General features: G+C 39.7%; 1 protein-coding gene across 1 annotated transcript; it reads right to left on the reverse strand.

The window, feature by feature from the left end:
• Positions 1 to 27,336, reverse strand: CKMT2 (creatine kinase, mitochondrial 2). Its single transcript, XM_062599960.1, has 11 exons — positions 27,236 to 27,336; positions 20,912 to 20,985; positions 16,964 to 17,136; positions 15,539 to 15,737; positions 14,214 to 14,309; positions 12,494 to 12,715; positions 9,925 to 10,010; positions 7,318 to 7,441; positions 4,755 to 4,889; positions 4,262 to 4,387; positions 1 to 236 (listed from the first exon to the last, which is right to left on the reverse strand). The coding sequence occupies exons 3-11, from the start codon at positions 17,113 to 17,115 to the stop codon at positions 117 to 119; spliced, it is 1,260 nt and encodes a 419-aa protein (XP_062455944.1). The 5' UTR covers positions 17,116 to 17,136; positions 20,912 to 20,985; positions 27,236 to 27,336; the 3' UTR covers positions 1 to 116.
• Between the last annotated feature and the right edge of the window lie 164 nt (positions 27,337 to 27,500).

Below are 27,500 nucleotides of genomic sequence, written 5' to 3' on the forward strand. Positions count from 1 at the left end.
TTAAGTATCAGATAGTGTTTTATTACATAAGATATTTATACAGACATATACAGAGGTGCCTTTCTATTAGAATGGCAACTATATTTACCGTCAGTTACCAATCATCGGTAGCAAGGTCACTTCCTGACAAACTGAGGCAACGGTGGTGGTACTTTGATATCTTGACCTCTTTCCAGTTTCTTCTCACAATCAACTAGATAATTGACCCCATCAATGACAATCTGAACTAGCTCTACCTGCAACAATAACAAAAATAAAAAAGATTTAGATAATGCTCTCAATAGAGGAAGGAAAAATTGACTTGTGCTGCAAAGACAGCAGGTAAAACCAGACGCAAGGCAGGTCACATCCTAGAGATCACACACCCTGTGGCACAAGCAGTATGGTCATGCACTGGTCCAGTGGAAGCCCCAGTAATTCCTTTCTCCCTATTCCTTCTTTTTGTCCTATGCCAGAGTTGTTGGCCTTCTGAGAACATACAGTTTCAAATAGACCTCTAAAGCTATTTCCACCAAATTCTGCTTCTATACATATTCCTATGTTTTTTAAAAAAAAAGAGTTTAATTAAAATGTTCAGGCAAAAGTTTAGAGGCCTATTTCAAACATGACCATTCTGAGGGCATAAGAGCCTCTCGAGACATTTGCTTGGCACAGGCAGGGGCTCCTGTCTGTTGTGTCTTCAACATTCGTGTATTAGGATGAAGAAACCGAAAAGCAGTGCCATGCATGTTCAGAGTCACCAGGCAGCTCCCTCTGAAGCGGCAAATGTCAGTGTAAGTAAAGAGGCTCTGTTATTTTGCCAGTGGCATCTTATGATATTCCTAATGCAAATTGTGAAGAGCTTTTTTCTCATTTGCTGGACTCTCAGCAAAAGGCCAGCTCAGCTGCTGCATGATGCTCACCTGCAGCTGCCAAAAGAGGAAGTCTCACTTGCTGTGTATTCTCTGTTCCCAAGCCTGCACCTCTCCTGCACTCACAGGAGCATTACTGTGAATCAGCTGAAAACTAACTGGGGTGGGGGCACAAGGAGGGGAAGACAGAAGCTTAATTCTCTGATCAAGTGGTATTATGAGCCTAGAGTGCTGCTGGAGGCACAGGACAGGGCTACGCTTTTGGCTGCAGCCAGTTAGACTGACTGGCTGAAAGGACTCACTTAACCTGAAGAAGTCTTAAACTCCTTTAGGGCTCACTCAACCTGCAGGACCATAACTTCCCCTGCAGATGACCATCCCCTACCATGATAATTTGTCAGCTGCCTTTATGCAGGGAAACGTTCCACTGTTTCTGACAGGAGAGTTAGTTTTGTGTCATCAAGCCCAGGATCCTCATTTCTGAAGTAGAAGGATTCATCCTAAACTCATGCTGGCTTTCTGCAAATCCTTTGTTTTCTACTGAGGTCTCTTGATTTACACTGGCACTAGTTGGATTGAATTCAGACCCAGAGCAGCACCAAAATTTGCAGCACCAAAATTCTGTATTGCAGAATGCAGTGGTGTCTTTGTAATCTCTTTCAAAATTACTGAAGAATACAAGGTGTCTTGTCCCCAGCAGAGTTCTTCCGCAGGCAGGGACATGCTGGGAATTCCAGTCCCCCTCTCCTCCCTGAGTATTGTTAGCTTCACAGTAGCCAGCAAGCTACTGTGCCAATCAGTACAGTACTGTACTGTACTGATTTTACTTAATCTTCATGAAATGGTTCATTAGCAACCTTTAATGACTCATTTGTTAAAACTGAACACAGAAACTAAATCCCATTGTCTCTTTATTGTGACAGTGACTGATTTTCAAGGGATTTGTTTTTACCATAAAGCAATTCAGTGGCTCAGCAGTTTATTGTGCTGTCTTTTCTAGACCAGAGGTCTGAATTTGCAGCCTCCAGGAGAAAAGAAATTTCATATTAAGTTTGCATTGACCAATAACTGAAACGAAGCAAAAATACTAACAATTTTATCTTGCACCTTTGGGAGCGTAATTCATTTCTACAAACATATTTACCACATAATGGAATTTATTTTATTATGTACTATAATATGTCCTAGAATAAAACATGTCTATACTCTTGTCTTATTTTGATTTTAAAATCTTCAAGGTAGGGACTATATCTTATTGGCTTAACTCTTCAAATCCTCACTATATGAGAGACTGCTGACAGTGGAAATCTTCATATAAGCAAAAATCTATAGGTTCAAGCCATCTGTCAGTAGAACTTGTATTAATCAATCATGCTGTGTAATCCTTTTAAATTATTAGTGTTATCTTAGTATAAAGCATACATGGTGATGTTTCAGTTATTAATAAATGTCTTTGTTGCATACTGTTTTTGCAAATAATACAGCTTAATAGCTTTTGACTCCTATATGTTTAAGGCTAGAGCCAAAGGAACTTAGCTACCTACTTGCCAGAATAGGCATCAAACTCGAAAATTTAAATTCTTCAAACCTCTGTCCACATGCTCCTTGGATATGAAAACATTTAAGGGCATGTCCAAATAAGAACACACAAAAGAGCTGAATTTGCTCTGTTCCAGAGGCAGAAAGTGCAGGGTGGCTGGATGTGAACCAGTTTGAATCTAGTTGCAATTTAAGTGCATTGTCCTATGGTTATGACTGTGTTACAAAAACCCGCCATCAGCCAGGCTGAGCTCAGGTGCTGTGCAGCTGCACCCACACCTAAATGCTAAAACCTCCCAGTGCTCTGCTGTTCTGTGTAAGTGCACCTTGACACTACACTCTACTTTGCAATGGAGTTTTAACTTGCAATGAGGTCCTCAAGGTAATTAAAGTTTTGCTGCTAAGCAAGCAGACAGCCCTTTAAATCCTGACACATACAAACAGATTGGCATCTGAGACTAAAACCTGTTTTGCATTGTTAAAGAAGTCCAGTGGAGTAAAAATCCTCAGGAGACATCTATCCCACTGATGGACCATAGCTGAGAAAGTAGAGTACTCACATAGCAAGTAAAAGGCAAGTTTGACAGAAGATTTGAATCTACATTTCCTGCTAGTAGAGTGCTAAAAGCACTGGGCTTACATAGGCATGCAAGGTTAATTTTTATCTCACTTGTTCTTGATAGGGCCAAGGGTGAACTTTCCTCCCTGATCTCTGAGGAAAGGGAAGCTGTATAGCTATGCCACAGGACTTACAGCATGACCTGGAGGAAGGGTTTGGCTCAAGCAGAGCTAATGGAAGGGGGCTGTAACTCTTTCACACTGCTATTTCCTCCGCATCCTCCTGTAGATTTGCTCTTAGAAGCTTCTCAACTTTATCTATGATTCTACGATTCTGCAATGAGGTCTGGGACATGGATCTGTCAGGTGCGCAGCCTCACCATCAAGCTTAGGGGCATTTCCACTATTTCTGGCCTAGTGTTTTTGCATTCAGGCTGAAATAGCTTCCGAAGAGGTGTCTGAGTCTAACCCATCTCATCTTAGCCTACAGCTCAACAGGGAGGGCTCAGAGATGACGGTTCAAATCTCTGCTCCACTGCAAGCAGAGGGGCTGATTTAAATCCAGCTCTTCTGCATCCTCTGCTCAGTGCGGCACTGGCCATGGGAACGTGGCACCACCTCCTCCTTATCCCTTATTTTGATGTGAAAGGATTGGCCTCGTCCTGCTGTCTACCTGCGGATAAAGTGTATAATGGTGAATCCTAAAAGGAAAACAATACTTTAATCCAGTCTTGATTTCAGTGCCTGACTCCCTGGGTGGTGTAAGATGGTCAGTCCCTATCTTTTTCTTCAGCATTTCACACTGGGTGCAGACAGCACAGAGGCTAGCTCCATTCCCAGCACACAACCTTCAGTGAACCCCATTCTTAGATACCTAACCCATGCACAGCACCACAGAGAGCCTGGACAGCTAGCTCATAGCTGTGTACTGCAGCAGGCACTTGGAGTTTGTGCCATGATGCTCAGAAACATCAGCCTGAGGAAATTCTGTTGCCACAGCCAAATGTTCCCAGTACCTTTGCACTCTTAACAGAGTGCCTCAGTACATGGTATAAACAAGTTGCATTTATGGAATTTGCTCATGTCTTTTTTTCCCCTTGATTGTCGTACAAGGAATATTTGGCAAACACTTCATGCACGTTAGTAATTTTCCACTGTGTAAACATTTTCACTGGATCAGATTCACCAGAAGTAAACACTGCCATAACTCCACTGAAGTCAGTGGTGTGACTAAAATCAAAGTGAACACAAATGGAAGGAAACTGACTTGTGTAAGTACAGATCTGTGTTTAAAAGCAAAGAAAAAAGGTTACCTCTGATCGACCCATGCGGTCTAGGTTGGAGATATCATACACATCTGCTACAGCTGCTGTGTCCACGCCACCAGTGCCGCGCTTCTGAAGCCTCAGGTTCTCCAGGATTTTTGGAAACCTGGGATCCTAACAGAAGAAATACTTTTGTGCTTATTGCTTTTTGCCCTACTTATTGTGCTGAATCCTCGTAATGCTACTATCCATGACTTACTTAATAGCATTCCCCAGAAGACAGGCAGAGATAGATTGTTCCCCCTGTCTTTGGATTACAGACTGACCTGGTGGCTGTCTGCTGAGCAGATTAATTTCCATAACAAATACAATAATTTGCAGAACAAAAGTATGCTCCATTAGTCGTGCATTAGCCCTAGGTCCTTGTTGTTACACATCAGGCCAACGTGCTCTCACTGTAAGCTGTCATTTTTCATTTGTTCCCTTATAAATCAGATGAAGGGCTGACTTATGTCAGTGGCCTTTTAAATGACTTATGTACCTTGCTAAGCTTTGGCAGCTTAACATGGACTCCAGCGCGTAAACCTGTTCCCAGGTTGGAAGGACAAGTCAGAACATATCCAAGACGTTCGTTCCACATGAACTCCCAGCCTCGTTCTTTAATTAATCTTTCAACCTGTAAAGGTAAAAAAAAGAGAAGGGAAAAAGACAGGGATGCATACAAATGTCTCATCCTCTGACATTTGTTTATAGCTGAAATTCTTTTCACCTTGTATTTATGTTGAAAATGAACTTCACTAACACCAATGGAGGTGCATAAATATAAGCCTGAGCAGAGTCTGGCTTGGCTCTGATGCAAATCTTTGCGCTCATCAGGCATCAAGGTCCCCAGTGAATATTACAAGGATCTCTTGTCTGCTCACTACCACTAGCTTGCAGGCTCTTTGTCACTTTATCACCCGTCTTCCTGTCATGATGGTTTTGTATAGCTCTAGCCCAGGGAGCCATATTTTTACATAAGAATTACTTATTTAGAATATAAATTAGTTTCTAGCCTTAGTATTTTGGGAGTGATGTTGCAAAGCACAAGCCCAAAAGTCTCAAACACTGCAGAGCAAACAGAAGGCTCTGAAGTGCAGTTCCTGTAATTTTCAAGACGATCACATTGTTCCAGGGGACAGGAAACCTGATTTCTAAATGCCTAAATTTAATAGCCCTGCTTCCATTGTAAGATGACTGCACAGCACCTATATAATGATTTTCATTGTAGATCTCCAGCCCAATTAGAAAAGGAGACTGAAATCATTATCTTCAGAAATATCATGAAGGTCCATTGACCTCTGAATAGGCTGCTATTCTGTCCGCTCAGCTATACATCCCAGACTTACTTCTGTGATCCCACTACAGCTTCAGTTCAGTTCAGTTCAGTTCAGTCTCACTGCCAGAAGAGACTCAGATACTTATACCAGCTCAGTTTCATAGGACCTCTGCAATATAGGAAATACTTCCATTTTGCAGAAAGACACAAAATAAAGGACTATTTTAACATCATTTGCATAGTCTGTAAGGACATTAGAATTGATGGTGAGAAACTAGATCTGACTTCCTGCCTCAAGGCATCTGCTTTGGACAGTTCCCAGAGCTGTCTGACTACTTCTTACAGCAAGGTCCATAGGTCCACTTCTGTTGAACATGAGCTAACCACAATAGCAGAGGCAAACCTGGGAACAAAATCCACAAGCCCTGTCACTTTTAGGCTGCAATCCTGTACACTCTTCAGTGTTATAGGCATACCCAAAATCACAGAAGATCCCAGTGAACCACCCACGTGCCAAAGAAGCATCCGTTAGGTGCTTTTGTATTTCCATGTTCCCAAACCCACTACCTACTCAAACTTTCTTAGGGATGCTCTGAAGCTACCTTCTCCTGATTCTCAGGGACCACATCCACAATCAGTGGTTGTAGTTCCCTGCTCTGTTTACTTTGCCTTGTACTTTCTGCAGGCCAGGGGCTGTGCTGGTGACTGCTAAGTGATATGGAAGGGGGTGCACTGCATTGGCTGTACAACATTCAGAGATGCCCTGAAACAGAGCAATCATCTCTAGAAAGCCAGAGAAGGCTCTTTGCCTGAGCTGACCCAATACGCATTTCCATACTGAGTAACAAAAGTAGTGTGATGGATACAAACGCTGTACCTCTACACTGCAGGTAAATTGAGCATGTCAAGAACCCCAGTGGTGAGGAATAAATGTTTTAAACAGCCTGGTTATTCTTATAGTCTTGGGGACAATTTGAAGCCAGTTTCAACTTTACATAACTTGTAGGATACCATCTATCACGGCAACTCATCTAGGGATGATGTAGGCGAGAAGAGTGGAGAAGAAAGTTCTGACATGTCACCTAACCTGCTGTGCATTTTTTGCTAGTATTGCATGTGGAACAGAGTAGAATCTTCTTTCTCTGTTAAAGCACTTTTTTCTGTGGCACAGCAGTACACAGGGATGCCCTGGGCCCACAGCCAAACTGCAATCATAGCTGGATTGTCTAGACAAAACTGTTTTAACCCAAACATCATTCTGTGAGTTTCTTTTTTCTCTTTATGAATAGCAGTACCAGAATAAAATCCAGGAGCCCTTACCTATCAATCACAAAATTTTAATCACAAAACCCAGTATCCTCCCAAAGTAGTCAGAGAGGCCAGAAGTCCTACCTCCTGAGTCCTGTGCACAACCTTAACAACATCCACTCTACTCCCAGAATCAGGGATTAGAACCAGCAGGCTGGGCTTCCAAAATAAAATGCTTTATTTATGAATTTTCACAGCCTGCAGACACAAGGTGGCAAGGAAGGGATATTTCTTTAGCCAGCCAGTGCTGAAGATGGTAATACAAAAGCTACAAAGACATTTTATCTATTTTCCCTACAATTCAGCTAAGAATTTGCCCTTGTTTCCTTCTTTAATTGCCATTAATGTGGGTTCCTGTTTGGACTGGTGTTTATTTTGTTTCTCCTGGAGATGTCAGTGCAGTGTTAACCACAGTAAGCAGCGCTGACAAGAGCCCAACAATAAACAAACAGGAGTAATAACCTCATTGATTTACTACCTCTTTTAAACCACGGCAAAATCTTTCAAACACTCGTTTCATGTTGCCACCCTTTTCCATGGATATCACCCTGGTATGGTCCTCTTCATTAATCCAGATAAGAAATGTCTTGTCATTGTTATGCCTGGTTGAGAGAAAAATGAGTAGCTTTAAAGTACAAGATAAGCCCAGAAAAATAATTCTCAGTATCATTAGTTTTATCACAGTCTTTCAGGACTGTGAAGACATTAAGCACTGCAAAATAATACTGCTGTCCAGCATTAGAGACATGAGCTACTTTCACAGTTCGATCCCCCATGCCAATGGAATTATGCAAGTTTTTTAGGTCATGGTGACAAGAGTAGTTTTCTCTGATCATATCATGCTGCCCTGATGCTGAGCTAGGAGGAACACGTTGTCTCCTAACATGGACACAGCTGGGAGGTACAGCTGCTAAGAGAACAGGCAACTTTGGCTTCTTCAGTCACTGGGGATGTTTGCCATTTTTCTTAGAAAATCGTGCAGCTAGGAAAAAACCTAACGTTTACATACTGCTGGGGCCCCAGCATTCTACCTAACTGTATTCTCTTCTAAATCAAGTCCCCATGCCCTTTATATCACTTGGGAACTCTGCATTGCCACATCCAGTTAAATTACGTGATTCAGAAAAACAGCTACACGTTGCTTTCAGACAGTGTATTAAAGATGTTGATTTGTCAATTAAGATAAAAATGCTGGAAAGAGAAGCTATCCCCTCTTGCTTCAAACAGATCAGTCATGAATGGGTTTATGAAGTGCTAGGTCAGACTTGAGGTCACATTTCCTCCCTTTTCTCCATTTTTTCTTTCCTTTACAGCAGTCTTTCTACAGAATGTAGTAGGTGATTGATAGGATTAGGATAGGATATTTGTTCATACAAATGGTAGTGGAATAGTATCAGACTTGAAGCACATTAAACCCAAGAGTTAAAGTTCTTCTGTCTTTCACCTTGTCTTTTTCTGTGGCTCCCTTTTCACACTTGGAGTTTGGGGTGCAAAACTGAGCAGGTGCAAACATCCGGTAGCCTGACATCAGAATTACAGAAAGGTCCGGCTACCTCATTTTCAGTCACTTACAAATATTCAGGGTAGGATTTTCCAAGGAGACTGATGTTGGCCTGACTCAGCATCTCCATTAATTAAATAAGTCTACTCAAGGCAGAGTGACACGGCACTGAGTACATTTAAACAATGCCATCTCTTTCTATGAAGTGGGTGGGAATTGTCCTGCAGACTTTGACAAGGGCAGGATTTCCATCCCTGGTGCCTGGGCAGAACATATTTCACAAAATGTACTCCAAGACAACAATTTCTTGTAAAAGAAGGGCAGGTTTTCTAAATCTGGCTTACTGAAACACTTTCCAATCACACTAACTCATTTTTTCCATTCTGCCTGATATTTCACAAGTAAAACAAGCAAAAGCCAGATCTGTTTTATTCAGGAGTTACCTTGATAGTATTTACATTGCTGGCACTTTCTCTGTTTGACTGGAGAGATAATGAATGGGATGCCTCAGATTTATCATTTTTCCAGAACAAATCTCTTCCTCAGATTAAAATGGGCACCAAGGAGCTAGCCTGAAGCTCAAAAAATCCTCACAAATTTCCTTTTGATCAGGTTCCACAGCGGCTGTTCACTGCCAGAAAGCAGGTTTAACTCATCACAGTAATGATGCTGCTGAACATGACCCAGTAGCTACACACTGCCTGAAGATTTTTTTCCACATAAAGACCTATTCTCTCTGAAAGTCTTGAACCTGCCTAGGGCAAAGAGGTAGGCTGGATGATTTCTCAGAATCCTTATTTATCTAGTTTTCAAGAATTATAACATCTGGTAATGGCTACAAATAGGCCAGGATGGATGTAGGAGCCGCTCACTGCACAGCTGCCCCCACTACGTGACACGGGGAGAGCACACTGTACTGGCAGTGCCCCTGGGCACTTTTATTCTTTTATCTCCCCAGAAAATATTCTATTCGGGCACAAAATATACCAGGGTTACAAAAGTAGAAACAGACCTAAAACATAAAGGAAAGGCAATTCAACTGCTTTTGTATCCCCTCTTGTCCAGTTTATTCAGAAAGAAAGGATGACTTTCAATTCAGGTAATTAAAATAATATCCTGTCTCTAGAAAGTGAAGAGGGGGAAAGGAATTTACAATGTAGTATCCTGCAACTGTATTGCCAATGATTCCTAGCTAATAGCATTGCAACTATCCAGTTTTAGACCGTGCTTATAACCTCTGCTCTGCTGATTTCATGGTGATTCACTGGCTCTTTCCCAAATCAGACTTTTATCTAGAAATAGAAAAAAACAGCGATAAAAAGCCAAAGAAGGAGTCGTGCTTATGATGCTACACTGTGTTGCTGATATTAACGATGGCTTCTATGAATATAAAGGTCTTACCCACTGTATTATTTGTTGTTGGATTTTCTTTTTTTTTTTAATTAATCAGGAACATTTGAAAAAAAACAAACAGAACATGCTGTGAGTATCAGGACATAGCGACTGCAGGGTTAGGATGAGCAAGGAAACTTGTAATACAATCTTTTAAACGCGACATAAGCTTCTACATGTCACACAACATACCAGATTCCTCTGGCATCTGGCCAGTCACGTGCCATCCCAGCACATGTTAGCAAAGGGGACACTGGCTTATCAAAGAGAAAATGATCCTAGAGACCAAAAGGGGGCCGGGGTGGGGTGGGGGGACAAAACAAAATTCATGTTTATTCAGGGAAGCAATAAAACACATACATTTAATGGGAAAGTAATCAATATACAAGTGAAATATATAGTACAGCTTGTAAACGTGGTTCCTTCTTGACTGAAAACTAAAAGCACTTTACCCAGGTGGTTTTCTTAGAAGGCAAATTCTTGCAGATTCTCACTGACACTGGTAATATGACTACATTTTGCAAAAAGTTGTTTTAAAAAGTAGGAAAGAAATGGAGGAAGGGACCTAGGGACCACATATATGCAACAAAGGGGACTCTGGAGACACATAGCTTTGTAACTAGAGATATGTATCTGCAAACAGAGAGATTTCAGGGTAAGAGAAGGCAACGAGTTTTTAAAGATAGCAAAATATGCAATGCTAGTTCTGAAAGGAGATTTCTCCAGCACAGAGAGTTAGCAACTTATTTTGAGTATGAAATTATGGTAGGAATTAAAGCAGTGCTTGACCTTTGGAATCACAGACTTGTTCTATTCCTCCTCAGAGATTTTATTTTTGATTTAATAAACAGCATTTGGTGTGCCAGAAACTTGCCACATTCCAAATCATTTAACTCTTTTTTAACTGAGCTGGTTTTTACCCAAGTAAAAAAGTACTTTATTTTCATGTGTGTGTTTCAAAATTATTAGTTCTTAAATCCTCAAACACTGCCATATCAAATGTTGTGGGTTTTTTTTTCTTTCTAGGGTTTGAGAATAGGGAGGCAAGCTATCCAGTATAAATATGACATGGTAGGTAAGTTGATAAGCTTTACCTTTCTTTCCACATGGAGAATTTTATGCCTTCATCTTCAAATGACCTGTAATGGGCTTGATGCAGCCAGAACACCCACCATATAGAACAAAATGATATAGAGTTCTCTCTGCTCATCACAGGGACACAAGGTGTACTTCTTCAGTTTGCTCCACTCTACACTTTTGTTTGAGAGAAAAATTCCTCCTTTCACAAGAAATCAGCTGAGCACTATTAACTTTCCTTGTAAGTCTATGACCCAAATCCACAAAGTACTGAAAGCCTCCCATGTTGAATGCCTCCTTGGTTGAATGCCATTCAAGTCTCACTGATTTGATCTCACATTGATCAAATGGTGCTTATTAAAATTTGGCAGAAAGCCTGACACTTTAGAGACTCAAGATCCTAAAATACCGAAGGAAGGAAGTAATGGTATGAGTTAAAGATGGAAGCTGAGGTTACAACATTCAATGCCCTGACATTTATAAATTTGCATTACTGTGAAAGCAAACAAATGAGACAAGGCAAAAAGCCTGTTTCACTTCCCAAAGAATTTAACCTGTAAATCATGAAGGAATTATGTTCTCTGCAGTCCTGTTTTGATCTGTGTTTCTTGAACAGCTCTCTACTGCTGAAAAAGGCAAGGAAACAAATCCTAGGATAGGTAATCAATGTTTTGTCAATAAACATATTACTAAGGACATTCAATGAAAAAATTACTGACCTTACATAAATTCTTAACTGCTGGTTAATCCAGGCTGTGACACCTACTTGTAGAGTTATAAATAGTTATGTTACTTCATCAGCTCCCTTTTGGTTGATGTATTAGATTAATGTGCCGTGAATATAGCTAACAGGGTACAGGATTCCTCTGGATAATTAAAATGTAATTCAAGGTTTGTTTCTCTTAAACAATCTTCTAGATTTTCATAATTTTTAAAGTCTCAGCGTGAATCCCTGTTATTGATTTTCAAGATAGTCAACTGTTGTCCATTTTTGTGTGGAAAGCACCTGGAAATTTTGATTATCTCAAACATCTCTCTGCAGGAACTGAAAAAAGAGATGCTCTGACAAAATCTATGGTGAAAATCCTTGTGTTACCATCTGTGTAACAATGAAAACCATTATTACAGGCCTGATCCTTCAAGTCATTAAACATAGTTACAGGACTGGTAAAGGGTGACCTGGCTGCAGTTTGCTACAATCACTTTGGAGAATTAGAATTAGTGTAGTTTTGCCATAAGGAAATTACAGCCAAAAAATCCCACCTGAACAGTCTAGAAGACAGATAACATGTATTTATTTCAATGCAATATTATTAGTTAAAATGGTTATTCATACGGAAAATGAGAATCTCTACTCAAGCAAATAATTAAAAGAGTACTGAACTTACTTTATTATCTGGCCAAAGAAGTGGCAACACTTATATGTATTTGATTTGACACAGACCTTCTTACCTGAATACAGCTCCGTTTTTTGGACCTGCAAAGTATGTGTTTAGCCAAAATATTAACCCTAGACAATTTGCCACTGTAATAAAAATATTGACAGGTCATTAACTACTGGGTTAATGCTGCAATTATCTTCCTTAGCTACCCAGAAAAGCATGTATACCAAAGAAAGACAAAGATAACAAACAAATGAGAGTAACTGAAGATGTACTGTCCAGAGTACTGGAGCTATACTTACATCGATAAGCTGCTGCTGCTCCTTCTCAGTCATATTGGTCAAGCTATAGTACTTTCCAGAAAGGTCTCCTTTCAGACCAGCTAAAGCAGTGACCACAACATTTTCCACTTCTCTTCTCTCTGCCCTGGTGCAAGCAGGAGGAAGGCTGAGGCCCCGGATACTACGACCAGTACGTACTCGTGATGAGAGTACATAGTTTTCATCAAATTGACCTTGGGTGATCTGAAGGAAGAATGTTTTTTATTTTAGACACAGTGCCCCATTTTGTACCCCATGTTTAAAAATCTTAAAAATTTTCTGCCCCTGGATCATGACATCTCCTAGATATCACAAATACTCAGAATATCTGGAACATTTCAGTGTTTTAGATACTAAGAGTTTTTTTTAGGAACTCCAAGGTTCAGACTTAGTGTGGTAAAGTAACTAGCTGATCTTTCTTAGCTCCAACATGGAACACGAAAGAATCTGAGCAGCTTTTGGAAACTTGGATATGGGCAGAGGCACAGGCAGAAGGCCAAGTTTGGAAGATCTTTTGAAAGAGGAAAAACCACAATGATGTTAAACTGCCCTGTAGTTGAACTATGAAGGCAATCCTAAGAGGTGGATAAAATTTGATCATGTGCATATGGGTGCGTACTGGAGTCAGCTGTTATGTGGTGAATTCTTTCACTCTAATCTTAAACACATTTCTGTCTTTAATCTCACAAACAGACCTTTGGTGACAACTTAGACTGTGGCCCAAATGCTTAGTGCCAGCTGGGATTGATCCTCTTGTTAAGAACAAAGTAGGGAAGTAACTAACTTGCTGGTAGGACCATGAGTGCACCAATGGGTTCTGCAATCTCTGTCACTCTCTGCTACCAGGTTTTAGCTGCCTGTATTCAAGGCTGGCTCTGATATGGCACAGCTGTGTGACCTTGGATCCAACAGCTGTGAAAAGAGCTGTATGAAAAAGACTTGTGAGAAGTCCCCTTTGGAGTTTCCAAACCTTCATCTGGAAGATGCATTTAAGCTAAGGCCCTCACCCTCAGTCCTTGCTGAGCTATTTGGTAGGTATACCTGTGCCTGGACTTGTACCTTGTTGATCCTGACCCTGTCTTGCTGACCTCAGACCTCTTGCCACTATGGACTTCTCTGGCGATGACTGGACTGTTGGCTGAACCTGGTTACTGTAATTAGACTGGTTCTGCTCTTCTTGTTTGGAGTGTTGTGCCCTGGTGGGTGAGGCCACTACCCTGTCTGTCTAGCTGTCACACCTAGTTCCTGGCTTGCTTCTCTTGTGGAGCAGCACAGTCAGGCTCCTCCCTGACTCTTTTGCATGATGTCAGGGTGGAACTGACTGTTTTCACTAAAGCAGTCAGGTGAAGGAAGTCCAGTCAAGAGGGAAAATTAGAACAGGGGAAAAAAAAGCCATGTAGATGCTAAGCTAGTTTGTCCTTCACTGGATGCTGAAAACCTTAGCAACATAGCAAACCTAAACTGTAATCTAACAACCTTGCAAAAAGAAAGAAGAGAATCAGACCTTATTTTGTTTAGACATATTCCCTATAGCAGCTGCCATTTCAGTCATTGTGGCATCCTGCCACTACCACAAATTTAGCCCTAAAATTATTTCCTTTGGAGTTGTATCAGGAAAAATAAAGTACAATTACATACAATATCATCATTGTAAAAAGCAGCACTGAATCTTTATTTTCTTATTATTTTATTTAAATCCTACCTTGGATGCATCCAGGTCTGTATGATGCTTCATGGTGCGTGGATCATAGCCATTATGTCTTACTTTAATGACAGGGTCAAAAATGTCAGCAAATACCTATGGAGTCAAGAGAATCTAGAAAGAGTCTGCAATATTATAGAAACACTTTCATGTGCCAACTTCAGCCACAGGAGAAATCCCTCAGCATAGACTCCTGGATGACAGCCATAAAGGGGGCTTTGCAAGTGCTGATGGAGAAAATATGAAGGGAAAGGGCATATGTGGGTTGTAGCTTTGAAATTTGGTCTTTGAAAAATTATCTCTGAAAATATGGTTTATTTTCAATAGGCATCTCCTCTGTATGGCAGAGGGCTACTGACAATAGATTCCCATGATCTGAGTTTCTGTTGCAGCTTTGAAGCAGAGTATGGAATTCCATTCTCTGTTTCCTATTGATAAATTGTGAGATTCTAACAAAACAACACTTACGATAATGTTCAGGGACTTGGACAATTGTTCTCTAGAAGCTGGCTAGGGATCATGAATTCATTTGAGGTATGTCACCAAGACCAGCCTTACGTGGTAGTGAATTTCAGTCATTTTGACTTAGGTAATACTCTGTAGTAGTTCCTCTTCACAACAAAAAATCAAGTGCAATTGCACCTTAATTTAGTTACAAGTTTACTCTTGTTATCGCAGGTACTGGTTGCGGTAGCAACCAGATTAGATTTCAGGATGTATTAACAACCAGGATACACACAGATTTTTGGGATACACATTCAAGAGTCAGCAGGCAGCTTGTCTCCTGTTTTCAGGTGATGTGAGAGTACCAGTGTCTTCCCTGCCATTGGATACTGGTGATTATTAGAGCTATGCAGCATTGGTATGTCAGTACCGACCACAATCACACCATCATTCTATTCTGTAGCAATAACCATGGCAGAGCTTTTCAAGGCAGTCACCATGTCTAAATTAGTAAACCAAATCAGGTTTGCATAGGGCTGAATAGTTTTGCTACCAACTAGTAGGAAGGCAGGCAGCTGCTGGAGGCAAACCAAGTATTGCTCCCAAGCAGCCATATTTTATTAACTTTGACTGCAGTAGAGAGGGCACTTTTAGCAATGCCTCATGTTCACTGAAGTTTCTAATGCAGAAGAACATTCAAATCCTCATAAAGAGGAGAGGAAACACTATTTTCATGCACTTGACCTGCCCATTATATAATCTCTGGGATATGATTTATATTAGGCGTATATCTTACCGAGAATCTGCATTCATCTAACAAGCTCTTATGAATTACACCATAGAAAGTGAACCAAACATGAGAACATTGGAAAACAGTTTACCTCATAGGATTCTTCATCACCTGCAACCATGCCCACGGTTTTAATGAAAGGATGGCCAGGATTATCAACCCCAGTTTGGATACACTGGTCCAGGGTGTAGCCATTGGGAGTCATCTTGTCCCTTAGCCTAGCATAAATTGCTGGTGTGAGGCACTCAGCCATGCAGTTGTTATGTTTGCGAAGATCAGGATAGTCTGCACTGAAGAGAAAAAAAAAACAAAAAAAACCCCAAGCTCTTAACATCAAATCTTTAAACAGCAATCCTTGCTAGCTTATGAAACTATCAAAAAGTGATCAGGATGTGGAGTACATAGATTGGTTTTAAAATGTAATTAGTTCTTGATTTATATATTGCATTGAAATTTAGGAAGAGAGAAACGGTAAGTCACTCAAGGTACTCCATACTGCACTAATAGGCAACTATACTAACAGACAATAGCAGATTTCTGTTACTTGGGCGACCAGAAAAATGAATCCCAATGAGCTTTCAAAGTGAATCAAGCCCTACTAAATCTCTGCTGAGACACTCTTATTCATAATTAAAAGAGCTCTGACTTCGTTCTGTACACTGTTTGATGGTTATTAATTGGGAATCTAACTCTTTAACAATATTTGGGGTTGTTTTAATGGTATTATTATTTACAAAAATCCAGAGTATAATAAATCAAGGGAAATGAAGATGCTATGCTTTAGTAAGGCATTTTTGTAAGTGAGTCAGATCACATTTACCTTTTTTGGTAGTACTTTGCTTTATGCACAACCCTATTATTTCTATAAGAATTTATTTTAACTAATATACTATTCACTACTTAAAAAAAAAGTCTGTCAGAGTCTGGTTCACATTTTTTCTCACAAATACAGTCAGCAAAGTCAACCTACACATAAGAAGGTCTGTAGTTAGTTTCTAATCATCAACCAACCAGTTTGCAATAGAATCGGGTTTATTTCAAGTATAGTAGTTATATAAGAAATTTCATTACTACTTGCATAATGATGACAATTTCACAGTTCCTATCTGTAGAATCTATACAGTCTGCCAGTCTGATAGGTGCTGCAAAGCATTCAAGAGCTGATGTGATAAAATAAGGGCTAATTTGATGTTTTGCGTAAAATCTGAAACATTTCTTAGGCCTGTCATTGTTTGGCTACGTTTCTGTGAGAGTGTTGATACTATCCCACATCCCTACACTCTGGTCTTGAAGGCCATTGTTGCTGCTATTTATGCTGTTTTTTAATAAATGATACTGTTCTTCAGTTTATTAGGCAACAGCCTATATACAGACATATAGCTGGCATGTTTGCCTGAAGGAGCAGGTACTCTGCAGCTTTAATGACAATCTACCACCCCCTAAAGAGTTAAACATCATACCTAGCTCAGTTAACCAGACCTTAAGCTCAGCTGACTACTTAACCCTAAGTACTTACCTTGGAGGGAAGAGTTTTCGTTTTTCTTGTACAGTAGCTTTAACATTTTGCTGATTGAGGAGGTACCCAGTGGTTAGGGCCCCTGTGCCTGCTGCTGCAAAGAGCGCAGCAGCTCCACGGCCAGCCAGGAGACGACAGAAGGTGCTAGCCATTCCTCTGGGAGGATGCAAGGTCTACAAGAGAAGACAACCTGATATCAACCCGTAAGCCCTCATGCAATGCGAATGACAAATCAACTCACTTTTAACAGCTGTCCAATAAAAGAAACAATTCATTCTTATTATGGTTTACATAGAAACAGTGAGTTGGGGAAAAAAAGGTTAGTATCTACTGTATTTCTACACAAGTACCTTTGGTAGTCTTGGAAATCCATTGATTCTTAGTGCTGTATTGAGCACACAATTCTTAACCCAACATTCATAATATTTTAATTCTTTTGATGATTTAGGGCCATAATTGAATCCTTTAGCTTGCTTCATAGCAACAATACATTACACAGAGGCATCTTTTTAGCAACCAAAATAGTACAATCCCAGAGTAAAAAAAATGCAGACAAAAATATTCAAAGGGATAAGGGTTATTTTGGGTAATAGGAAAGGAGGCTAAAATCTTGTGGTGGTTTTGAGTCTGACTAAAGCATTTTATGGTATAATCAATTACACAACAGTGACTACAGGTTACACGGTTTTGTGGCAAGGGATGGGATAAGGCATCCTGCAGAGTCTGAAGTTTTAGGTCAATATTTTTATTGAAAATTGCTTCTAGATGACTTGGCTGTAAGTGGTTGTCCAGTCAGAAAAGTCAAATGCATCTGAATGTAGCATTCGGTGGGTCATTCTTTTCAGTGCTATCAACCTTTTCCATGCTAGCCTGACATGTTAAGTAGTTTGTCATTTTTTTTCTATATGAATAAAAATGGTTTAGAATTCATCAGCAAGGAAAAGAGAAAGTTTGGAGAGAAAAGAGGGGGAATATGGTAGACACCTAAAAATCCTGAATGGCATGGGAAAAGTGGATAGAGATAACTCTTCACTGTCTTTTCCAATATAAGAATACAGCCCATCAAACGGAGCTAGTGGGAGCAAAACTAAAAACAAACAAATGTGGGTGGCTATGTAGGATATGGAAGTATAAAGTCCAGTTACTTTGCACCTGTCAAGCAACTATACAGACAGACAGCTTTCAGAACAGCAAATACTGCTGGAAAAAGCAAAGTAAAATGACTTCTTCAAGCTCCAAGATGTCACTTAGCAGAGGTACATTATAACTATCAGTTTATGACTCTCAGCCGTGAGATACCAAACTAGGACTATGTATTTCTCTTAAGAAAAGACCTTTTCCTCTTCGAGAAAAAGAGATAATCTCATTTGCATTTATACCATGTGTGCTTTGCAAAGAACCTTAAAATAAGAATGAACGTAACAGATAGCAAATTTAGAGGCCTTCCTGCAATTCAAGAACGGTCTTAGTGTGAGGAGCAGGCTTGTGAGGAAGAGGAGAAGCTCGTTTAAAGGTTGAAGTGTGCAGAGGTTTGTTGCGTGACAGTGTTCCTGGAAAATTCCTGTGGTATGGATTTTCAGAGCGCTAGAGAAGAAAAGACCTAGGTGCTTGGAGAAAGGAAGTCATTCTAGGCAACGCTGCTTGGGAAGGAAAAACCGGGCTCTTTCCAGGTTTGCGGTGTAGAAGCACGGAGGCTGAATTTTGTTATTCCACCTAGCTATTTGGCAGAGGGATTTTTAAAATCCTTAACTGTCTCTTTCATGCCTTCAACACACAATACGTCTAACTTTCCTTCCAGTGAAAGGTGATGACTGACTGAAAGAAGATTCAACATTCTTTCATTGAAAGAATTTCCCAAAAACAGAAATAGGGAAGAGATGACAAAGGGAGGGCATTTTTTTTTCTCCATTAGGAATAGATTTTGACTTCCTCAGCTATGCCAAGCCTTTGAGAATTAATTGCACAGCACTAGAATGTAATGAGATATGTGTGATACAGAAATGGGGCATGAGGCAGATCATTCCCTCTTGGCCCAGCAATATAGCTTTATCTTATCCCAGGGAATGGTTCCTCTCCATCAATGAATCAGTTTAGGTAAGTCAGAGTTACAGGATTTGTAACTAGAATGGGATTTTTCCCTGCCAAAATACAATGGGAGAATGTTTGACTTGAAATCAAAATCAAATACTGATTTTGTGATAGAGACTTTTATACTCCTTTTCTCCTTATTTAACAGATGGTCCTTTTGCCTTTTCACACTACAGTATCTCCACCCTACACTCTGGAAATATTTGCTTATGACTAATCTGCGGAGCACTTATTGTTATACCTAAATTATCTGAAACAAAGGATGTATTTTCATAACAGCTCTATATATTTATAGTTTTGTTTTGCAGATGCCATTTTGACTGCAGGGAATTGACTGACAACCAAAATCATGTCCTGAAAACTAGCAGCCTTATCAAAATCCCCTTGCAGATGATGACATTATGACTTCAGCTACCCCAGGCACTCACTGGAGTTTCCACCAGCTTCTTGGTAGCTTCTGAATCCTGTGTTACTTTAAGGGACAAATCTGGTCCATATATCTGATTAAACTAGAGGAATTGTGTGCAATGTATCCTTACGAAGCCATACGATGCACCATAGTGTAATTATAATGCTTCAAAAAGAACCAGAGCATTGTACATTTTGACTACAAAATATACTATGGCCTAACAGGTAATGCACAGCCTTAGACAGGGCATTATATTTAGCTACATTTAGTTATTTCGCATGATATCTGCTTGCAAATATGCATTGTATTGATGGCTGTTTTCACATAACATCCATTCCTTATATTAATGCGATATGACACAAAAGTCCTGTGCTTTGTACCAGCAACTTGATTGACTGACTGCATATTTTTCTACCTTGGAGCCTTTTCCAATGATCAAGTATGCACCAGAGACAGAGGCAACATTCTGACGAGAAAGTCACTATCCTTATCAGTATGATGTTGTGATCTGAGACTGCAAGTTAAACACAGAGTGTTCTTGGCTATATACTTGGAATTAACCTATTCTTGAGGAGCTGAGCACTACACAGGAGCTCTGTGAGTGTGAAGTATGCTAGAAGTTGCTATCTAATGAAGGAGAAACCATGCTCACTGAATTTGTTAAAAGCTAAAGGTACTTCAGCTGCTGATTCGGTTCTTCTGCTTTTGTATTCTTCACTTTACCCTTGCAACATTTATTGGATGAGAATGAGATCCTGAGAGCAACAGAGCAGAACTAAACCTTTCACAGAATTTGGAGTGCAAAGAATACCCAATGTTGCTGCAGATAGCTGGCATCCTTGACTTTCTGGCTGAACTATACTGTGTTTCTGAGGTGTGGGGTAGTCACAGAAATCACACTCTGTGAACAAAAACGAACCACCTGGAAAAAGTAAGGGAAAAGGGATTAGTTTAAAAAACACCTTCTTTGTAACTCAAGTGGTGAAGGCTTTGTGCCATAGCTGACCTAGGAAATACAGAGAAGTTGTACCACTTGGTTGAACCTTACTCCTTCTGCAGAAAGCATGTAAAGACCTCCTCCTCAATCTTTGCTTTGGTTATGTTCGATTAGATGTCCAATGCAAAGCTTTAACCTCTGAGACAGATCCTCTCAACAGTGACAGTTTTCTTGTCATCTTCTCTCTTATTCAGGCAGCAGCAGCAGTTTTCTCATCTGTTGTTTTAGGATCTGATACATTAAATGGGTCTGTAACTTTGGGAATAGCATTTGGACACCTGTTCAAAAGCAGATTTTACGCCATGAAAATGTTTTTATTTTTTAATTAAAAAAGTTCCATAACCCAAGTGTATGTTATCCTCCATTGGGCTTCCACGCCCTGTCCTGCAGTACACTCTTGCCTTGTTGAATCACAAAAAGGACTTCCCCTACCTGAAGCCAGGCACTACTTTACCTGACAGATGCTTGTCTACGAGCTCTTGACAGTCTCCAACACGGGAGATTCCACAGTCTGTGAAGGTTAACTACCTAAAAATAAAATAAAAATTAGAGAGTAAGAGAGACTTTTTTAAAAAAAAAAACCCAACACTTACTTACCCTATAATCTCTTTCCCAAACTTCAAAATTCTGAGAGCATAGTTTCTGTCTTTACTAATATGTGCATCAGCTTTGTAAACTGAGTCACTCCTGCAGAAAGGTGAATCTGCTAAGTGATCTGACAAGCATTAGTCACAGCATCATGCAGTTGATGCCTGCCAGAATTGGAAGATGATAGTGGGCTTGAACTTTTGCTCCTTGGGTAGGAACTTCTGATTGCAGTTTGGCACAGCAGTCTTAAGGACCATCATTCATTGCTGTCAAATGCAAAGGATCTGGGGGAACATGACAGAAATGTTTATGCGAAGAAGAAAGTCAAATTTGGATTGCTGTGGAAAGAGGTTTCTTATATTTCTGTCAAAATGGTGTAACTCCTATTTTAATAAACACCTCTCGCCACAAGGGTGGGCTATAGTTCCGAATATAGATATACATAATATACTGCAGCACAAACTGAATCCATGTTACGCATCACACAGTCTGCAGGCAATCAAAACAGTGTAAACAGACTTGCCTGAAAACTTGAAGTTTTTAGCTCAGCAACTAAAACAAAGAACTTTTAAATAATTAGGGTTGGTAATGAACAGAACACTTTTTCTAACAGGAAATAAGACTGCTATATTTCCCTTTTCAAATTATTTTATCCTCTAAAAAACAGATTTTTAAACAAAGCATTGCTTCAAAACAAAAATTCTGAAAGATTCATTCTAAAAGGGTCTGAATGAAATGGTCTTAACCTAAAAAAAATCTAATTAAAACTATTTGTCAAATCTGACCTCAAATCATAGAGATTCATTTTTTTTTCCCCATAGAAAATGTCAAACTGCACTAACAGTAAATTCGCACCATCACCACCACTGTGGATTCAGAGAATGGTAATTACCCAGGCAAGCGCATAGTTAAAATGCACAAGGTTTTGTAAGAACACTGTATCAGAAACACCAGGCTGTGACTCAGATTTCTCTTCAGACTATCACTAGACATCCCCTGTAAGGATTTCACTTTTACCTTTGAACATTTACCACTGTACAGCCTTAAAAACAAATACACTTTTTCTTTCTATAGGAGTTTACTAAGGGTCTTGCCAAGTGCTTATGATGATAGAAAATTCATTTTCTCATAAATGCCTATAATGCTATCAAGACAGCTAGATTCTCAAGATCAGAAGAACTTTTACGATTATCAGTTTTAACCCTCTGAAAAAGAATCCAGAGTTTTCCCAAACCGATCAGGTGTGTTGGAAGGAAAACATCTCCATTAAAAAAATCATGCAGAGTTTGATCTGGAGCAGCCAATGGAGTTCCAGAGATTAATCAACCCCTGAGTTAAAAAAATAAATAAAAATCACACTTTATTTCTTGTCTGCATTTGTGTGTCTTCAACTTTGAATCACTGGTGTTCGTTAAAACTTTATCAGTTTATTGCAGAAATTTCTACTAGTTATCTGTTCTGTATCTGGTTATTTAATTGCTAGCTCTTTTTTGTATCCCTATCACTTTTTAACCACATTTTCAAATTTATTAATCATTCTTTGGTTCTTCCCTGAGCATTTTCCATTTTATTTTCATCCCCAGCATCCTCCTGATTCCAAAATGATCATTCGACTCCAGTAATGGTTGTGCCAGGTCCTTGAAATAGAAGCAGTAGAACATCTGTACACCTACTAAATAATTTATGGAATCAAATATCGTATTAACCCTTTGGGGCCACAGTAGTTCCCTAGAAGTTCATGCTCTGTTAATTGTCTGCAGTGTTTTGGCCCCTCCGCAGAGGCACCGCTCCCCGGAGTTCTCCAAACGGCAAACACAGAGCGATGACTGCAGTCAAGTCGCATTCAGGAGAGCAGAGCTTTCTGGTCAGAGACATACGGGAACTGTTTCTAACACAGAAATGGAGACACTGTCGAATAAGATTATGTGATATGGCTGTCCGTAATAGCAGCATCCTGATTAGTCACTATCAGTCCCATCAGTTTTTTACTGCTACTTCCACTTTCCCTTTAAACTATAATGCTTCCTAATAGCCAGAAAAGCTTTTTCCTCAGTTGTGGGATTTTGGACATACTAATAAAATATTCTTAAATGATTCTCAAGTATCATTTCCATTTTCCTACTTAAAAAGTGTTTCTCTGCTGATTGGTTTATAATGGCATCAATCTTTGTAGAAATGAGCTCTTTCAATGCAGTACAGGTTATGTACACATTTGGACTTTATTTTGGTTGCATGTAAAAGAGAATCAGTTGCATGTAAACCGGCACTGATTTTCAGTTCTGTGAACACCTCTTCTTTAATTGCCCAAATGAGATCTAATTTCCATGGTATTGGACACAACGTTTTTTTGAGGTATGAAGCTTTGTACTTTGTAAGAGTGAGACAGTTGTTTCTTTACTAATTTGATGATATCAGAGCTACTAAGTAGCTAATTAGTAGCTACAGCTACTAAGCCATTTTACACATGATTTTATTTGAAATATTTGGGGAAGTGATCTATCGTGAACTGTTTCAGTGTAAGGCTGTGAAGAACCAAGACCAGCACATGCATTCTGAATGCAGAACAGCAGAAGTGAACTCATCAGGAAACACAGCAATCCAAAGTGCGTAAACGAGAATTGGTATTTTGCAGCAGGCAGATCAAGATCGGACCACTAGCTCAAGTCCACAGATCAAGACAGCACAGATGTTATTGCAGGTTGATGAAAAGAACAGTAGATATGAACTGCCAGCTAGAGAAAAGCACGAGCTTCTCAACTCCCATAGCAAGTTATGGAAATACAAAAATGCGCCTAATGAGTACTGCTGTGCTGCAGCCAGAAGAGTGCACCTCCATTTATTGCACATGGTGTCACTGGTTGGTTTGGCTCACAAACTCTCCCCAGTGCAAGGGGCTTGCAAAGGTTGCTGGCCATCATGTGATGTCCTATTGAAGTCATTAATCTCCTGCTTTTCCTTACCACTGCCAGGGCTGACTGGCCTGTACTCGCAACAGTTGTGCTCTGATGTCAGCCAGCACCGACAGTATGTCCGGCTGTCTTCCTCTTCCCCTTGCAGACAACATGGCCTTGGATACAAACTTCAGCAGTGTCCACAATGGGCCATCCATTAGCTGCTGAAGGTGCAGATAAACATAATATCAGCTGGTATCCACAGGCTGTTTTCCTGTGGGGGGAGGAGGAGAAGGGGGAGGTTTTTCTTTTGTTAACTAACTGTGCTGCAAGACTTCTGGATTTGAATCTAACTCAGAGCTTTAAATGCTTGGACAACTAGTATTACACATTTTGCCCTTTTTATGTCATTCTGCTCATAATTGGGATAACTGGCGTAGTCTCATGATAACATGTCTTTTGTATCCCTACAGGATTACCCATGCTTTTGACCCGAGGGCAGAGCCTGGAGAAAAGCTCAACAGTTCTGAGACAGGAATTTGTAACTGGCAAAGAGTCCTCTAAGATTTTATTCGCAAGGTCATTTGCACTTGGTCTGTCACTTGGAGAGAACAAAAATACTGTTCTACACAAGAAAAGAAATGCAGACAATTGGCTCAGAGACAGTATGAGAATATCTTCTATGCAACAGGTTCACTCTTGCAGTGAAAAGTTTTGATTAATTCCTCAAAATCATTTTGTGGACCAAGTTAATAGGGAGTGGCCACTTCATGTGAGAAGTGGTTAATTGCAAGGGGAATAAATGCAATATCCTCTTAAAATAACAGTCATTAAACCACACAACATACAGTACTAAATGTTTGCAAAAACAAGTTTTCTTCATAGACGAACACAATTATTCCTGTTCTCTCACCACATGAGCACCATAAAGGGCAAAGCAAATTCAGTGCCAAATTGGAATAGGCTTTTCCAGGGCAATATTCCATAAGCTGTGGATGACTTATGGCTCCCAGTGAATCAGTAACAGCTACCTGGAAGGTCACAGTCTTAGAGGTCATAGCCTATCTTTTTTCCCATCCTCAAGATTTCCTCAGCTAACTGTAACCAACCTTTGAAACATTAACATTCTGACAGGAGCATCTCATGTTCTTAGAACCGTATTTTGATACCATAAAAAAAATCACTTACCATGCACAAAACAAAAAAAGACCAAAGCCAGATTATTAAATTCAGCAGAAGTCACTACAGCAGTTATGGTGCTGGTTCAGTAGCCCAAAGGATTCCAAATACCAATTAATGTGAAGTTGTTGTTAGTAGTCACAGTTTGAATCCCAGTATGGAAAAAAAATGGAGAAAGTTTATTTCTGAGTCTTAAACCAGTTTTCACTCTTTCTTGCTATACCTCTAATTTGAAACCTCTGTTAAAGGTCAATGTGCTCATCAAAAGAAATATGGCTTTTATACATCAGGTTCCTCATCAGCACTAAGAAGATTCCTCTTTTAATTAACAACTTAAGAAAATTCCATTGTATGATGATGCAGCAAGACTCCCCTTGCTGCTCTGACCTGAGGGTGCACAGAGGTCTTCAGGATATTGGGTTCACAACTACAGCCTTGTTCAAACTTGGTAGTGTCACACTGCACACAGTGATCCTGTCATCTGCACACAGGTGCAACCATTCCAACCACTTTTGGAAACTTCAGAGGAGACTGAATTATCATAAATGCACAAACCATTTCTTTACCCTTTAAAAAAATGCAGTCTTTTACTACTACCTTTAATATAAACAAACCAACTCTTTTGCAATTAACCCTTTACTTCCTTAAACTTCTTTTTACAGAGGAAGTTGTCAGCGCCACCTGCTTAGGTGGGTATTAATGTAGCTGAACATAAATATTGATTATCATTTATTTTACACTAGGCAACACATGTGCTTTTGGCTGAGGAGAGAAAAATGGTACAAGGGTTACAGACTGAACAGTGACATTTCTAGAAATAGAACTAGATTAAATATTTGAACCATGTCACGGCTGGTATTAAGTACCACACCATGTGATCCTGAGCGACATTTTAGAGGAATGGCAGAGTCACAGCTAAAGTTCACACAGATACATAAACACAAATAGCATATCTGCACATTGCAAATTGTTAAGCTGTCCCACTAATTAATGGTAATGTTGTAGCGCACAGTACTTTCCATGTGTTAGAGAAATGGATTACAAAGGATGCTGGCCTGTTACATTTGAGAAATAATTCCTCTAAGTTATCCTTAATTAATCCAAATATTTCTGCTGAAGCCACTAGCATGCCCTTCTACAGCAATCATGGGCACCTTAGAAACATGCTGTACATTTCTAACTACCAGATATACCATTTTCAGAGGCCCAGAAAACAGTTTACATTTTGCTATATTACTCTACAAGGTCAGAGCATAAGATACAAAATAAAATATTACATCTCACAAAGCAATATTTGTGTTTTCCTGCCTTTTTCATAGCTCAGCCTCAGCAAGATGTGAAACTTTCCAATCTTTCCAACTGTCTGGATTTAAGATAAAAATCTCCAGAATGCAGAAATAATGTTCATGTTGACATCATTCTAACTATGCCTTAATTGCAGCATGGAATATTTCAAAGAAAAAATAACTAAGATTCAGTTTCTTACTCCTCATAATTCCAGAGGTCAGTGCACGGTACAAAAAAAACCTAAGCCTATTTTTTAAAAAAAAAACCCGAATCCCCAAACACCTTACTATGAAAGGAGAAGATATGGAAAAGACTGTGATTCCTAACAGGTCAACAAACTACCCTTCGTAACAACATGCTTTTTGATTTCTACCAGCTGAAGATCTGGCCCATTACATCTAACCTTGTGAGATTTAGACCCTCAAATTCTCCTACCAAAGCCAGTCAAAGGTGCTTGGAGTGCTTGCCCTTCTGAACCAATCAGAGACTATTTTATAATATGAAAAACTCATTTCCACAGTGCAGAGAGCTACAACCTAACTCACAAGTAACTTCCCAAATTAGAGATAGTTTCTCTTAACTGTTTTAACATATCTGCAAAGGAACTTAGTTTTCCTTTATTTAAACTATTACTTAAGGGTCAACATTTGAAGCAGCTGCACAGTGAGCTGACACATTTTCCTGCACTTTGTCCACTAAGTAGTTATGCAACTCAATAAATTATAACCAAATTACACTACATCCTGTGGTGCTTTGAATTCATTTTTAATAAGCTTCCTATTTGAAATGCCACCATTCAAGGTAAGATAAGCAACAGAGTTAGTTAAACTGACCTTGAAGCAGAAGGTAGACACGTCTTGCAGCGAGCCTAGAGTGTAAAGGGAATAACAAGTTGGTGTGCTGACAGGAGTCCAGGTAATATGAGAGGGGGGAAGGAGGTGGGGGAAAGAAAGTAATTGCTGCAGTGGCCAATCCTATGTCACTCAGTTACATCAATGACATTTGCTCACACAAGGGTGCCCTTGAGGACACAAGCAGGATGTGGTAGAAGAGGGTCATTTAACAGTTGGGTGAGAGCAACATCATCTTTCAAATACC

Source organism: Rhea pennata, chromosome Z (genome assembly GCF_028389875.1).
Source record: "Rhea pennata isolate bPtePen1 chromosome Z, bPtePen1.pri, whole genome shotgun sequence".
Taxonomy (NCBI): domain Eukaryota; kingdom Metazoa; phylum Chordata; class Aves; order Rheiformes; family Rheidae; genus Rhea; species Rhea pennata.

What these genes read in the sequence shown, in the direction of transcription:
- CKMT2 (XM_062599960.1), bottom strand. Translation starts at nt 17,115, where the DNA reads ATGGCTAGCACCTTCTGTCGTCTCCTGGCTGGCCGTGGAGCTGCTGCG. An exon ending in GTGATGAAGAATCCTATGAG is followed by an intron (nt 14,310 to 15,538) that starts GTAAACTGTTTT and finishes TTGACTCCATAG; the next exon opens with GTATTTGCTGACATTTTTGA. An exon ending in CAGACCTGGATGCATCCAAG is followed by an intron (nt 12,716 to 14,213) that starts GTAGGATTTAAA and finishes TTCTTCCTTCAG; the next exon opens with ATCACCCAAGGTCAATTTGA.